Raw genomic sequence first — 15,081 nt, 5'->3', positions numbered from 1 at the left:
AATTTTAGGTATTTTCCCAGTCTCAGTGAAGGGTTGCCTAGATTACAATGGCAAAACTAAGGAAAAAACTTTGCATGCCTCTCCTACAGTAACACAGAGGAAGAATCCCTTGCTACTCTGGCAGGAAAAGAAAGAATTCATTCTGATGCTGTTATTTTATACAGCATCCCATTTCAAGTATAATATGTATTCTAGAATGAATGTCAAAGTTTTGAAGGACATAAGAACTTACAGTGTAGCCTACAATGATGATACTATGCCATATTACATATGTTATGTTAAATATAAACCCAGCTGGTTGCCTGGTCTAATTCCCATATAGTATGTATACACTGATATACTGGAAACCCACAATTATACTTCTGTTCTTCAGACCCAGCTGACCTTTCTGGGACAGAAAGCTAAATGGAGTCATCCTGGTTAATAGGTGAATGGAAGACTGTCAGGGGATACCAGCCTTTAAGGAAGAATGGGAAGACCTCAGATCCTCTCAGAAGGCGGCAACAACAAGCCTTGCCTATCCTGATGCCAGGAAAATTTCATGGATACATCCATTAAGTCACCAGGAATCAAGCTGATTGAATATGACTTCAATATTTATTATTACAAATGTAGCAGAATTACACATCCGGTTGTATTTGTCTGGTAGTTGAGCAGCGCTGTAAATGAAGGGTAATCTCTGAATTCGCCTTCAACAGTGTGATGTATATATGTGATCCAGTTTCCTTCAGTGCCATCCAGTGGAATAAATGTATATCACAGTTGTACAAGGTTAAGATATAAAATGTGCAGCAAAATAAGTTATCTTCCAAATAGAAAATTAAACAGAAATGATCAGGATGCTAGGTGCAATAATACTGAAATACAATTATTTACTGTAGCTATGTCCTCATATTAATGGATTACCAATCAAACTTTTCAAACCATGCATACTGTAAGATAGATAGAATTCACAGGAATCATATTAAAGAGTGCCAAAGTGGTGTTTTAAAAATGATTAACCATCAATGGCAATTCATTTTACTGGAATTAAACAATTGGCTAAATTTTGCTTTACTATCCTCAAAAAGAATAAGGGAAAGTTTTATATTACCTTGATCTATCTTCAAATCCTAATGTGTAAAGGGCGTGTGTTAGCAAATGCCTGAAGAAAGAAAAGTAAGAAAGCAGAATATGGGGTTCATGAACCGGGTTCATGCCCTCTACAAGCCATGGCTTAATGATCTATTAAATAAATATTATTGACTGGATTCAAACAATATATTCAGGAATAACCTAAAGTTAGGTTTACATATTTCAGTGAGCTAAATAAATTACTGCTTAGTGCGTTACCTGTCCCATTTCCCAAAGCTCTGAATACACACATTCAGATGATACTCTTCCATTAAAATGCATTCTGAGCCAACACAACACCCACTCTTTTCCCAATACCATCCCTACTAAATTGGCACAGACATCTAGTATTTAGCATTACATATGATTATTAGAATATGAGAGGAAACGTAGAAGATGTTTCCCAGTAAATAGAAATATTATTAATACTGATATAATTTTTATTATGGTCACAGACCAGAATTACAATTAAAAGCATTAAAAAGAAAAAAGAGAAGATAACATATTACAATTAGTGGTGGGTTGTCAGTGGGCAATCAAAGTCTGCTTAATTCTGCAGACAGTATAACAAAATTTAACCACATTCAAAGAAGTGATATCATACTGAACTAATAACAGCAACCGTACATTAAGAAAGACTAGTATTTTATCAGGTGAGGTCTTATGAAGTGGGTCTGTGAGTCCTCATAGAAGGTACAGTGAGGTGTGAGCTGTAATTTTGATAGCCCCTTTTCCACAGGGGCACAATCTCAGCTCAATTGATACTGATATTAAACATATAAACATTTCTGTTTACATGATGATATGAATTGATTTTAAAGGAAAGAAGAAAATATCAGAATTCTTAAGACAAGCACGGTGCAAAGCAATTCACACATTGGATTGTTATATGGTGAAAATGTGGTCACTCCTCCACAAAGTTGCAATGCCTAGTGCATAACTATACTAGGAAGGATAACCAACCACTTCTGATTATTTAAACACAAAGAATGTCTTCCTAAACTGTAAGATGAATAGTGAAACTGTTTACACTTGTTTATCTGCATGATTCTAACTGACAGGGTTGATAGCCCATATCTAATTTAATTGCCACATCTTTTGAAGCTGTACTGTATGCAGGAGAGAGGAGAACTTAAGACAAACTTTTAGAGCAAAGTTATATCATTGCAGCTTGTTTTACTGATACAAAACAGTTCCATGGAATGGAACAAATTTATTTCTCCTGAAGTTAGCTAAAAACAAACAGCTGCATCTATTTACATTTCTAGAAAGCAGAAATGTAAAGGACCATGATTAGAGAACATTGTTTATTTAGGCATACATTGCATGTGAGCAAGCAAGCATCCAATTTCTAATATTCCATGGGACTAAAAAGAATTTGTGTCATAGATCTTTCTCTGCTCATGATCCCTTAACTTTGAAAAATTAAAGTGGTATTCCTGTATTTTTATTGCTTGATTTGTATTGGGATTTTTTTTTTCAGATAGAGCATATGGTATACATAATTACTTTCATATTATAAGCCAAATACGCAAAAACATTGTTCCATAGCATTGGTTTGCTTGCCAGGAAAAAGATACCATTACAAGCAGGCAAGGGCTGGAAAGTAGTAGGAGCTGTGTTTGAAATTCTGGAAGTGATCTCTAGATCACTAGACCCTCAAGACTCTAGACCCTCAAGATGAAAGATAAAGAGTGGAAATGAAACGCTCCCCACCCGGAGTGAGAGTTTGGGAGGTCCAAACATGACTTTGGTGAGATTGTGATCTGGAAGATTTTTGTTCTGGAGGGACAGGTAAAAGGGAGGATGCTATTTCTAGGTATAAAGTGATATAGTTGGAGATATGACATGGTTGCTGACTGACTTGGTCAACAGCAGCCCCAAGAAGAATGGGTGTTTTTGATTGAATGGAGGCTTGGGAATTGGAGGAACTGGGGTGAAACAGGCATCAGTATAGGTTGCCTTGAAGAAGTGAGGAATAGAAAAGAAATAGAAAGGAAGTTTAAAAGATTAAGGTAGCTGAAAGATACGATAGGATAGCAGTAGTAAGTCTGCTGCACTTATTGCATCTGTAAATAGCTACCCTGCAGCACTTTATTTGGGTTACATGGAGAATGCCAAGCTAGATTAGTTTATAAGCAAGTTTAACTTGTGATGCTGGGAGTCAGGCAGCATATAAATTTAACAATATCCTCATTCCTATTTGAACTACTGCAACATGCTCTACATGGAGCTACCACTTAAAAGTATTTGAAGCTTTAGTTGATGCAAATTGCAGTGGCATGGACAGTTAAAGGTGCCAATTGTTTGGCACATGTGACATTATTGCTCCATGAGCAGCATTGGCTACCAATTTGGTTCCAGATGTAATTCAGGGTGCTTGACAAGACTGACTCACACTTTCACCTACATTTTGCTTGACAATAACAGGGAGGGGGTAGATGGAATGCAAGGGTGGGAGATTAAGCATTCATGGCCTTCGGTGAGACATTGGTGACATCTCAAGGACACACCAATTAGATCAGGGGTGCGATTCTTCTGGTTCGGCCCAGTTCACTAGAACCGGTAGCTCCAAAGAGCAGCTGACACTGAACCGGCTCTCTCAGATCTTCTTTTCTTTGGTTGGGCCCACCTGCCTGCCCAGGCTCTAGGCTGTCCTTTATTCCCTGCTAAAGCAACCTTAGTTGCCTTGCACGGCACAACTGAGTGCCACATGTCAGCAGGAGGTTACTGCTTGCAGAAGTTGATTTATAAATACTGCGCATGCGCGAATAGCAAACCAGTTGTTAAGCCAGTAGGATCCCACCCCTGGAGCAGATGTGCTGGCATGGCTGGCTGGTTCCCATAACAAAATGAACAGAAGTGATTTGTGGATGTTTTGGACTGTGGGTGGCCTGTATGGAAAAGGGGGTATTAACTATGCTTGCTTTTGCATGGGAAACCCAGTGCTGGTTTTGCTTCTTCTGTGCCAGTGTAGTTTATTCAGTAAAGTTTTATACTCTTGGTAAAATAATGTCCCAGGAGTTTCTTTTTCTGGATTCGCCAACCTACCTTTAAAGCAAGGTTACTTACAGGTCCATCTCTTCTCAGTTTCTACTCATCCTGTCTGATCAGGCAGGAGAGGCATACTGTGGGTACCCTCGACCAAGGAATTTCAGCTGGCAGGCCCTGTATAAGAGCCTTTCCTGCCACGGGCATGCACCACTTGGCGCATCCCTGTCTCAGAGACTGGCCTTTTGTAAAGCTGTGCCAGACTCGTTTCTTGGCTATGTCCAGGGCTTTTCATGATTGTTTGGCTGTTGTGTGTTTCATTTTAATATTTTGCATATTTTATTTGTTTGAATGTTGTGAGCCACCCAGAGATTTATCTGAAATGTATGGCTATATAAATAAAATCAAATACAATTTAGGTTTGCAAAGCATCTGGAACTTAAAATCATTTGCATCTGTTCAGAATTGGTGGCTGGTCAAGCAGGTCTAGCTGAGATGATAGAAGCAACATCTTTTAAAGTGATTTGGGACTGATTTAAGCCTGTCAATTCTGAAAAAAGTGAACAATATTCAATGCGTGATTAAGTCTGTGATCTACTTATTACACAACTGTTGTCCTTGGTTGATGAAAGTCCTTAAGAGATGTCAGTGGCCAGGTACAAGCAATTTATAAAGTCAGTCTTCAACACAGTTATTTTGAATACTTAACTCATGTCAAACAAACCTAGGCTTAATGCCAGCAAGATATCATAGAATGACTGATTGATTCATCTATAATATTGAAGGATCTTCATCAGCTTCGTCTTCCCAGCCTCTACTTGAGTATATTCTGAGGAGATAACTCTTTTCATAGTTTCCTCTGCCTGATCACCCTTGTTATCTTTTGCTGCTGCTGTTTAAGTATCTCAACATCTTTCTTAAAGTTGCCTGTAATTTTAGGTTCTCTTCGCTCGAGTCTGCAAAGAACGAAAAACATTCTTGGTTGGATTGTTCCAGTAAAAAACCCCATTCCTACCACCAAGAAGAGGCGGGAATCAAAAGACACCTTAAGAAAACCTTTTCATCAACAGACTTTCAGCCAAAGGCACTGAAGAGGAACCCACACGAGTTGGGACTACAGAGGCTTTGACCATTTACTTTACACTCCCGCCTTACAGGTCGAGAGAGCCACAGCCAATCCGGAAAGGAAGCCGTCAAAAGAAACCGCTTCCATCCCTCGGGAAGAGCATCGAGTCGGGAGGAACGATGGGAAGGAAGGGCAGAAAGCTTCAGAAACAGGAAGCGGCCTGTCGTGCGGAAATGAAGTCATAAACAGGTAGCCGGATCTTGGCTACAATAATTCGGCAGCTTCTGATTTGATCACCTCCGGGGGGCGGAAATGTTGAGGGGTCTTCGTGCTACCGCCGGTTTAGACGGGAAGCCAGTTCCTTCGCGTCGCGGTAACGTAGGCCGGAAGTAAATACTCCTGCGTCGGAGAGCGAGCTGCAAGCTGCTGGTTGTTAAGGGCCACTTCCCTGCGGCCCATGGCCGAAGGGGAAGCCGCCCCGGTAGCGGGGCCCGCCGCGGCGTCTAGCCAAGGGAACGAGAAAACGGAAGAAGCGAGTGATGCCGGCGTGGACTGGGTAGAAAAGTTGCGCGACGAGTGCGAGCCTGAGCAGCACTGGCAGTACCGGCGGGAGTTTTTGATTCGCAATGCGGAGGGTCTGTCCGTGAGCGGAAAGGACGACGCCGACTGCCCGGAGCTCCGTCGCCTGGTCTCTTTCTCTAGGGTGTGGGCCAATCACGTCTTCCTGGGGTGTCGGTAAGTTGGTGGCGGTAATAGTTTTAGTGAAGAACTACACGTTTAAGTAACGTGCTCTCAAGAAACGGTGTATTTTCATATAGTGAAAGTAGTGGGGGGAGGAAGATGGATAGACGATTTTAGGGTTTTTTTAAAATATATTTAACCCCATCTAAGTATTTTTATAAATAAATAACTGAAGGCGGTAAACATACCAAATACTCCTCCCTCTTGTTTTCGCCAGAACAAGCCTGTCCTATAAGGTTTGGCTGGAGAGGGAAAAAGGCCCAAGGTCACCCAGCCAGCTTTGACGGACAAGGAGGGACTAGAGCTCACAGTCTTCTCATTTCTATATCTGGTGCCTTAACCAATAGAACTGGCTCTCTGTTTCAAATGTCTTTTCTAGTCCGATACAAATGCTTCCATAGCTATCTTATTTGCAGAGATAATGTTACCATATTACCTTTGCTCTTGGGGGGGGGGGGCTTGGAAGGTCTCCCACATTTTGAAAATTTGCAAGATGGTTATCTTTTATTCCGCTTTTTCTTACAAAAGTCACAGTGGCAAATGGGGAAATCCTAGGTGGTCTTCTACCCTTTATGCAACTGCATCTAGTTATTGCAGCTGCTACTATGATAAAGCACAACGTCTTTATTTGGTCTAACTGACCTCTGCAGAATATAATGATTCTAATACACTGTAATTTTGGCTAATCTTCCCAAATAAATTTCTTGTTTACTATTTTTCTTCTATGCCTAGATTTGGAGGATTGAAGGAAAAGTACTGTTGTAATACTTAAGGGATACCTATACAATTAAACTGTCCCCATTGATTTGAGGATTGAATTTTTCTTTTTGCTTAAGTGTTTGGTTCTTGCTTAAGGGCCACTTCCTGTTGGTGTTACTTTTGATAAGTCATCCTGTTTTCTGTTCACATAATAGAAATCTTTACTATAGTACAATAGCTGAATTAACATTTAATGAGTAGAAATCCTTGTAGTAGCTTGTCTAATACCACCACTGTAATCTCTTGGGGTGAGCCTAATACAGGTAGTCCTCGGCTTCCAACAGTTCATTTAGTGACCGTTCAAAGTTACAATGGCATTGAAAAATGTGACGTGACCTTGTTTCATAGTTACAACCTTTGCAGCATCCCCACAATCATGTGATCAAAATTCAGATACTAGCAACTGATTCATATTTATGACAGGTGCTGTGTCCCAAGGTCATATGATCACCTTTTGGACCTGACAAAGTCAGTTGGGAAGCCAGATTCACTTTAACTGTGGCAAGAAAGGTCATAAAATGGGGCAAAACTGACAACGGCAGAAATGTTGGACTCAATTGTCGTAAATTGAGGGCTACTTGTATGTTTTATTAGTCTAAGTACTTAGACTTGATATTTGTTTTTAAAATATCAAAGCTTTGGGCTTTTATTGTGCTTTATATTAAATTTAACAACTGTACACCACCTTGAAATTCTAAACAGAATGATGTTTTAAATAGCTTAACTAAATAGTTTAACATGCACCAACCCAATGCTTGTACTTTGGAAGCCATTGATGCTCTCAATGTCATGAATATAGAATCCATTTTCCTCTAAATGCTAATTTCTATCTTTTCCTGCTTAGATATTCTCCGCAAGTGATGGAAAAGGTGATGGATATGGCTGTAGGCATTACAGTGACCAATGCTCCAACCCACACTCTGAGAGATGAACTGGTTGCCAAGGTGAAACGAGGCATATCCAGTAGCAATGGTTAGCAGATCATAGCTGGCAAATACACATAGGAATATATTTAACCAAATACATGTTAGCTTATTTTTTAAAATTGTTAATACTTCAGAAATTATTTAATTACTGTTCTGATAATTAAAACTGTTAAGATTTGTAAGGTGATTTTTTAAAGTTAATGTTAACTAGCATTAAATAGTTACCATTCATAGTTCAGTTTGCCTTTTTACCACCAACACCCCCCAAAAAAACCAAAATGAAAAAGGTTTTCTGATCCAAATTATAAATTTATGGAAAAGGTTATTTATCTTTTGTATTAAATTAAATATAAATGTTTTGCAGAATTCAATTTATTTCATTAGAGTTGTGCTTAAGGTAAAAGTAAATAGATTCTTTGGCTCTATTCCTCTTGGTAGTGTTTTATGGAAATAAGGATACTTGTATTTACTCAGAATTACATACATAATTCGTTTATGCTTTCCAGAAAGTTCTTGCAAGAAGCAAGCTGTTGGTACTGACAAGCCATTTGAAGTTAATAATGAAAAGTCCACAAAGGCAGAACTGAAGGTGCAAACAGACAAGGAATCTCTAAAGAATCTAGAAAAAGATATGTCAAAAACCCCAGAGAAGACTCAGTCTTTGCCTACAGCAGCTTCAGCCTTGACCCCAAAGGTAGAGCCTACAACAGCTTCAACCGTATCTCAGAAGACAACATCTGCTTCAGCTTCAAAACTGACTCCCAATGTAGCACCTGCAGCAGCTACAACTGTGACCCAGAAGATTGCTCCTGCAGCATCTTTAGCTGGAGGAAGAATAGATAGCAAAGCTGCTAATTATGAATCTATACCAACTAATAAGCACAAATCTGAAAATGTCTCACAAGCTGAAAAGAAGGTTGGCTTGGAAAGTACTACAGTATTAGCTTCAAAAAGTTCCCATACAAGTGTAGCCCCTGTTAAAGTGCCCTGCAAATTGTTGACAAATGAAGATGCAAAAGAAAGGCAACCATTTTTCAATAGACTTTACAAAGCTGTTGCTTGGAAGTTAGTTGCTGCTGGAGGATTTAGTCCAAGTGTCAACCATGTAGAACTCTTAAACTCATCCATTCAGTCTGTAAAGGCAACATTAGATGTTGAATTTGTTCCACTGAAAGAACTTGCAGATTTACCTCAAAATAAAAGCTCTCAGGAAAGTATAGTTTGTGAACTGAGATGCAAATCTGTATATTTGGGGACTGGCTGCGGAAAAAGTAAGGAAAATGCCAAAGCAGTTGCTTCAAGGGAAGCACTGAAACTATTTCTCAAGAAGAAAGTTATTGTGAAATTATGTAAAAGGAAATACAAAGGAAGAGAAATTGAAGATTTGGTGCTTCTTGACGAAGAATCAAAAGCATTAAATTTACCTCCTGCTCTACGAAATCCTCAAGAAATACTGAATAACAGTGAATCTGTTATGGCCTATACTAGCAAATGATGTTTTATCACAATTAACTGATTTATCTTTGTACAGTAAAGGAGAGTCCCAGATATTTTTGGTTCTGTTTTTCATAATAAATACCATTGTTCTTTTCATTCAGTAGTAAATGTAAATAATTCTTTAAAGATGTAAAGTGTGCAGAGATATGCCTTAAAATTTAGCACACTAGTGTGCTGTTTTATTTGCTAAATAGTCTACTGAATTCTTATATTTTTTAACTAATCAAGGTACAGTTTGCTGGTCAATGCAATCTCAATTTTGTAATTTCTACAATTTGGTAACAGTAATGCTCATTTTTGAACCTTGATCCTTTATAAATTGTTAATAAAATTCGCAAACAACAACCATTGTACCTAGATGGTAAAATGTTATTTAAAAATGGAAATATTTAATCATCTGCTTCATGTGTTAGTCATACTGTTCACATGCCTGTGTAAAAAGCAAACTATTGATTTGGATTGTTTTAATTAAGTAGTGGTATTTCAATTTTAATCCAAAGAAGTATATGCTGGTACTTTTTTAATATCAAAGTTACAAATTGTCAACAAATCTTCAATTTCCTTATTTTGCTAAGGTTCCTCAAAGCAAATTTAATATCCAAGTTTGTGAAAAATATCACATTCACTTTTTCAAATAAATATAGCTTTCTATACTAAACATATTTTTATGTCTAATAATTTAGGGGGAAATTCTTGCATTTATGTAATATATGTGTAGACTGAGCACTTTTAATGATCACAACCCTTTTTTATAACTTTGATATTTGCTTTTAAAAACTTTAAATCTTGTGCTGTAAATTAACAAGTTCGACAAATATGAGGTGCTAGTTTTATTAAAACATCTGCATTGCATTCTGATATGTCTATTATCAAATATGTTTTCTAGGTTTTAACATAAAACTTGTTGCATTAATTTACTGTCTAAGAGTGCAAACTCTGCCGTGCTGTTTTTTTTTTTTAATAGTTACACATCTGGCATTAGTGCTTTTTTCTAAAGCTGAGCTCTATATTATCTCTGCAATGTTCGCTTATACTAGAGTCATTGCATTTCAGGCATATCTCTGTAAATTAAAATCAAATACCACTTTTCATTGTGCAACAGCTACTGAAAAATAGAGCAATCTTACTGACCCAGGCTGTGATTCAGTAATTCACAATCATTTATCAGAACTTATAATTTGTCTTCTGGTCCAGTTAGAAACCGTTGATATAGTTGGACATGTTTTAAAAGTAGGTGGCACTAAGAATGGTTTTAGAATGCATTTTTGCAATGGTTGGGGATCCTCTGTATGACTCTTTAATTCAGTTTAAAGTTTAATACTTTAAATATTAAAATTATGAGTTGAATCATGGCTTCTCTTTTTTTAGTCATTGATTGGTGATTTTCAGAGATTTGATTTAAGTGACAGGGTTTCTTAGTGGCCACTTTCAGATTTGTGGACTAACTCCCAAGTCTTAGCAAAGGCTAGGCTGGCAGAGGATTCTGGGGTTTGAAGTTCATAAATCTAGAAGTTGCCACAGTTTGGAAACTTATTTAAATTCAATGTATTTTCAAAGCACTCTTTTTGCAAGTATATTCTATTTGGTTTTAATGAATTTGTTTTTAGGAGGTCCTGAATGATCCATGAATATCTTTTGACAACAAATTTCATCAGTAGTTTTTCCTAACACTGAGCCATTAGTGATTTGAACATCTGGGCCAGGATATAAATGTTGACAAAAATAGTATATCATTTTATGTTTCAAATCAAACACAAGTAGAAATTACAGAAAAGTATTGCTTGAACTGCTAATATTATGCAGTTCATCTGACCTCTAGAAATAAATTGGCTTTGTCCCTTTGAGCCCCTGGAAACCTTTCCAGAGAATTCGGGTATGTGTGTCAGAAACTGAAAAAATGAGAAGAAGGTGGGAGCTACTAGTGAAAGAAAGGACTGGAATAGTCTTTATTAAGATGTAAAATTTAAGATTCCATTTTGGCAATTCCTTTCTGTCAGCAAACTTTTTGGATGTCCAAATTGTTCAGAAGGATTTGTGATCCTTTGGAAAGGTTTAGAGAAGGATAGGAAAAGCCTTCAATGAACTTTAACTTCATAATCCAAAGCAGTATTTTAATAGTCTTTTCAAATCAAATTAAAATGAGTATTGTGTAGGAATACTAGAAATCATTGTCATTTTTTTAAAAAGTTGCATCCAGTGTAAATTATCTTAAAGGCATTTTCTATTGTTTGGCTCCTGTTCAGATTTAAACAAATGTTTAAGAAACTTTAATATTTATGGGCTCATAAGCCAGATATACTATTTGCTCTGGATTAGTGATATTTTGTGGTATTTTTTTCTGATAAGAGACTTGTATATCAATCTGACGTATTCGACTAAGAGTGGAGATGCTCTCAGTCAGGGAAGCCCAGTGCTTCACTTCAGACCAGCCTCTCTCTCTCTGTTCAAGCTACATTTGATGGTGTAGACCAGGGTTGTCAAACTTGCGGTCCATAGGCCGGATGCATCATGAGTGGGCCATGCCACCACCCGATTTAGCAAGGGGGGAGAAATCTACATGACACCCCTCATGTAGACAAACGGAGAATGGTATGCTATAAATCCTGCCTTCAGTGCCTGGATGAAGTGCTTATGTAGTGCATTACCCTGAAATCAGATATAACATTGGAGTAGAAAATGAAAAATAGTGCCTTCAGGTTGTACCTATGGTTTGCTACAAATGTATACTTTTTTCCTATTGTTATATTTGTTTATATGAAAATGGGTTGTTAGTGAATGCAAGGAATAGTCATGGAACTGGTAATTTTTAGTGAAATGTTTCCTTCTGTTAAGAGGTTTTGTGACAGGTATGCTAGCTGAAAACTCATCAACTAAATAAATAAACAGATAAAAGTCATAGACTATAGTACACAATATTTTAAGATCCCTATTACCTGGCTTCGTATATTGAGTTAAATTGTAACATGATTTGCTTCATTTTGGCTTTATGTGTGATGCAAATTGAGCAACTGTGGTTTATAGACAAGGATGGACATGTATAGATCAGGCCAATTTGAGTTTCTTCAATGGAGCAAACCATGGCTTAATATACATTTTATTTCTACTTTTATGTTCTTATCTCAACGAAAACTTGTCTCTCAATAAACGTGCAAAAGTACACCATTAACATGACGCAGTGAAAATAATATCTGTATTATGGCAATACTGTGTCTATATAGGATTTGTGATATAGTACTTCTTTCATACATCCATGAGATGAGAATTGCTGATCTATCACTCTCCTCCCTTTGCTTATTGTTGCAAAGAACCCAGGCGCCATAAATATTTAGTGGGTTATACCTTCGCTACCTGTCTGTAAGATTGCCTCTGGAATACAGGCAGTCTTATAGTGGCTTACAGGCCTAGCATTTACAATGGGGTAAGGAAGTCTTTTTAAGTAGTGAGATCAGATGAAACTGAAAACCAAATTGAGAACCATTTGTTCTCGAAAAAAGAAGTTGGAGATACTTTTCAGTATTGCCTTGAATTGCTTAATTTCTAAATTGAGAAGATCCTCCTCCAGTAATGCTTTATGAGCTAGACATTCTTTCCAAAACTGCTTCATACGTAGAACATGGTGATGCTCAGGGGAAACACAGGAGCTGCATGAGCCTCTGCATTTTTTTTGTCTTTCAGGTTGAAGCTTGAGTGTTGGTATTTTTAAAAAAATTATATTGCAAGAAGCAGTGGTTGAAATTATAATGAAAGTATTGGCATTTATCTTATATGAACTGAAAGCATAAATATGGAAAGATGAACGTTTGAATTTAAATGTATGTAATTCAATTTACTAAGCATTAAAGTTGAATTTAAATGAATATCAACATGATTTTAAAGAATAAATCCTATTTTTATTTTTGCTATCTACTCTATTCCATTATCTCTAAGAAGCCACTTTGTAGAATGTAGTTGTCATTACCTACCAGAGTGCAAAATGACCATAGTAATTTCCATTGATTCCAGAAAAACTTGCTGTTATTTTTACAATATCCTAAAGGTAGGTGGCAGCATTTTTCAGATCGCAGCCAATATTGGAAATGTTAAGACTGGTTGGAAGTATTTTTTTAAAAAATCATTTTCTTGCCATTTTTTTAAAAAATACAAAAATATATAAAATCACACCCATCCACTATAGTAATTATAACAGCAAAAAAGAAAAATATCCTAAGCCAATATAATTCATTTAAATATACCATATATTCATATACTCATGTTTATATATAATCAATGTATCTAATTAGGCTTGAGAATGTCTATTCTAAATGGTTATGAAATAACATTTTTTCAGTTAGTAAAAATGTTTTGTAAAAAATAAGTCACATATTACTTGAATCTAGTCTTCGATATATACAAATCAGTCCCTCAATATAATTATCTTGGCTATTCCCTGGATCTAACAGGTAATATTTCTCAACAATGGTCAGATTTTACAATTTTGAAATATTATCCAAAAAGAAACCAAGCCAAACAATGAATTAATGTACCTCAAATGCCGTCTGTCACTCACACAAGAAAATCTACCATTTGCAAACATTCTTTGAGGAATCCAAACATACAAACTTAACTTCTATTTTTTAATTTGCATTCACTGATGTTATCAGCTATTCCAATCACTTATTTCATAATTATAGAGGTTTTCTAGTTCTAAGGCTGTAATAAAGAGAGATACTTTTTCAATGAAGTCCATAATAATTTAATACTGATTTAAATTGACATTCAACATGTAGATGACAAAATAAGTTTGAAAGTCTAGTAAATTAAAATCTTTATGAAGATAAAATGACAGTCTATCTTACCATCTGAATAAAATCTCCATTTCTAATTAAAATGTATTGATCAAGGAGAAATATTTGTTTCTCATTATCCTACTAACTCCCCCTGAGATGGGAGTGGCCCCAATCCTGTTGGACTTCAAGAAGCAGAGGTAGTATTCAGTAGGTTCTGACCAGTTCTGCGGAACCAGTAGTGGAAATATTGAGTAGTTTGGAGAACCAGCAAATACCACCTTTGACTGGCCTCGCCCCCATCTATTCTCTGCCTCAAAAGTCCCAGCTGATAGGCTGGGTCTTCTTTTGTTGCCCTACACAGGAGAACGGAGCTGGAGAGCAGGTTAGTGGGGTGGGGGCGGAATGGGGATTTTACAGTAACCTTCCCCTGCCATGCCCACCAAGCCACACCCACAGAACTGGTAGTAAAAAAAAAATTAATCCCACCACTGTCAGGAAGGCCCTCAAAAGAAGGCTTTGTCATCTAGCTTTGGGGACCCCATGACAAAGTGGATTCTGTTAGATGATTATATGGCTGTTAATAGAATGCATATCCCTGATGAATATGCAGTAGAGGTGGCAAATAGATTTAAGGAATTAGATCTGATAAACGGAGTGCCTGAAGAATTATGGATGGAGGTTTGTAGCATTGTACAAGAGGTAGCAACTAAAACCATCCCAAAGAAAAAGAAAGGCAAGAAAGCAAAATGGCTGTCTGAGGAAGCTTTGCAAAGAGCTGAGGAAAAAAGGGAAGCGAAAGGAAAGGGAGAAAGAAACACCCAATTGAATGCAGAATTCCAGAGAATAGCTAGAAGAGATAAGAATGCCTTCTTAAATGAACAGTGCAAAGAAATAGAAGAAAACAATAGAATAGGGAGGACCACAGATCTCTTCAAGAAAATTGGAGATATGAAGGGAACGTTTCACGCAAAGATGGGCATGATAAAGGACCAAAATGGCAGGGACCTTACAGAGGCAGAAGAGATTAAGAAAAGAGGTTGCAAAATTACACAGAAGAACTACACAAGAACAAGCTTAACATCCCTGATAACCATGATTGGGTGATCACTGACCTCGAACCAGACATCCTGGAATGTGAAGTCAAATGGGCCTTAGAAAGTCTGAGCAATAACAAAGCTAGTGGGGGTGACAGTATTCCAGCTGAGCTATTCAAAATCTTAAA

General features: G+C 37.2%; 1 protein-coding gene across 1 annotated transcript; it reads left to right on the top strand.

Moving 5' to 3' along the window:
- The first annotated feature begins 5,529 nt into the window (after positions 1-5,529).
- Positions 5,530-10,440, top strand: CDKN2AIP (CDKN2A interacting protein). Its single transcript, XM_026699658.2, has 3 exons — positions 5,530-5,905; positions 7,515-7,642; positions 8,103-10,440. The coding sequence occupies exons 1-3, from the start codon at positions 5,628-5,630 to the stop codon at positions 9,089-9,091; spliced, it is 1,395 nt and encodes a 464-aa protein (XP_026555443.1). The 5' UTR covers positions 5,530-5,627; the 3' UTR covers positions 9,092-10,440.
- Positions 10,441-15,081: the final 4,641 nt, after the last annotated feature.

This window comes from Pseudonaja textilis, chromosome 6 (genome assembly GCF_049901715.1).
Source record: "Pseudonaja textilis isolate UNSWEBS1 chromosome 6, rPseTex1.2, whole genome shotgun sequence".
Lineage (NCBI taxonomy): Eukaryota > Metazoa > Chordata > Lepidosauria > Squamata > Elapidae > Pseudonaja > Pseudonaja textilis.
The sequence above is the reverse complement of the archived record's forward strand: the minus strand, read 5'-3'. Positions and strand labels throughout refer to the sequence as shown.

Excerpts from the sequence above, each read along its gene's own strand:
- CDKN2AIP (XM_026699658.2), top strand. The coding sequence starts at position 5,628 with ATGGCCGAAGGGGAAGCCGCCCCGGTAGCGGGGCCCGCCGCGGCGTCT. Across the intron at positions 5,906-7,514 it reads CACGTCTTCCTGGGGTGTCG|ATATTCTCCGCAAGTGATGG; the intron begins GTAAGTTGGTGG and ends TTTCCTGCTTAG. Across the intron at positions 7,643-8,102 it reads AGGCATATCCAGTAGCAATG|AAAGTTCTTGCAAGAAGCAA; the intron begins GTTAGCAGATCA and ends TATGCTTTCCAG.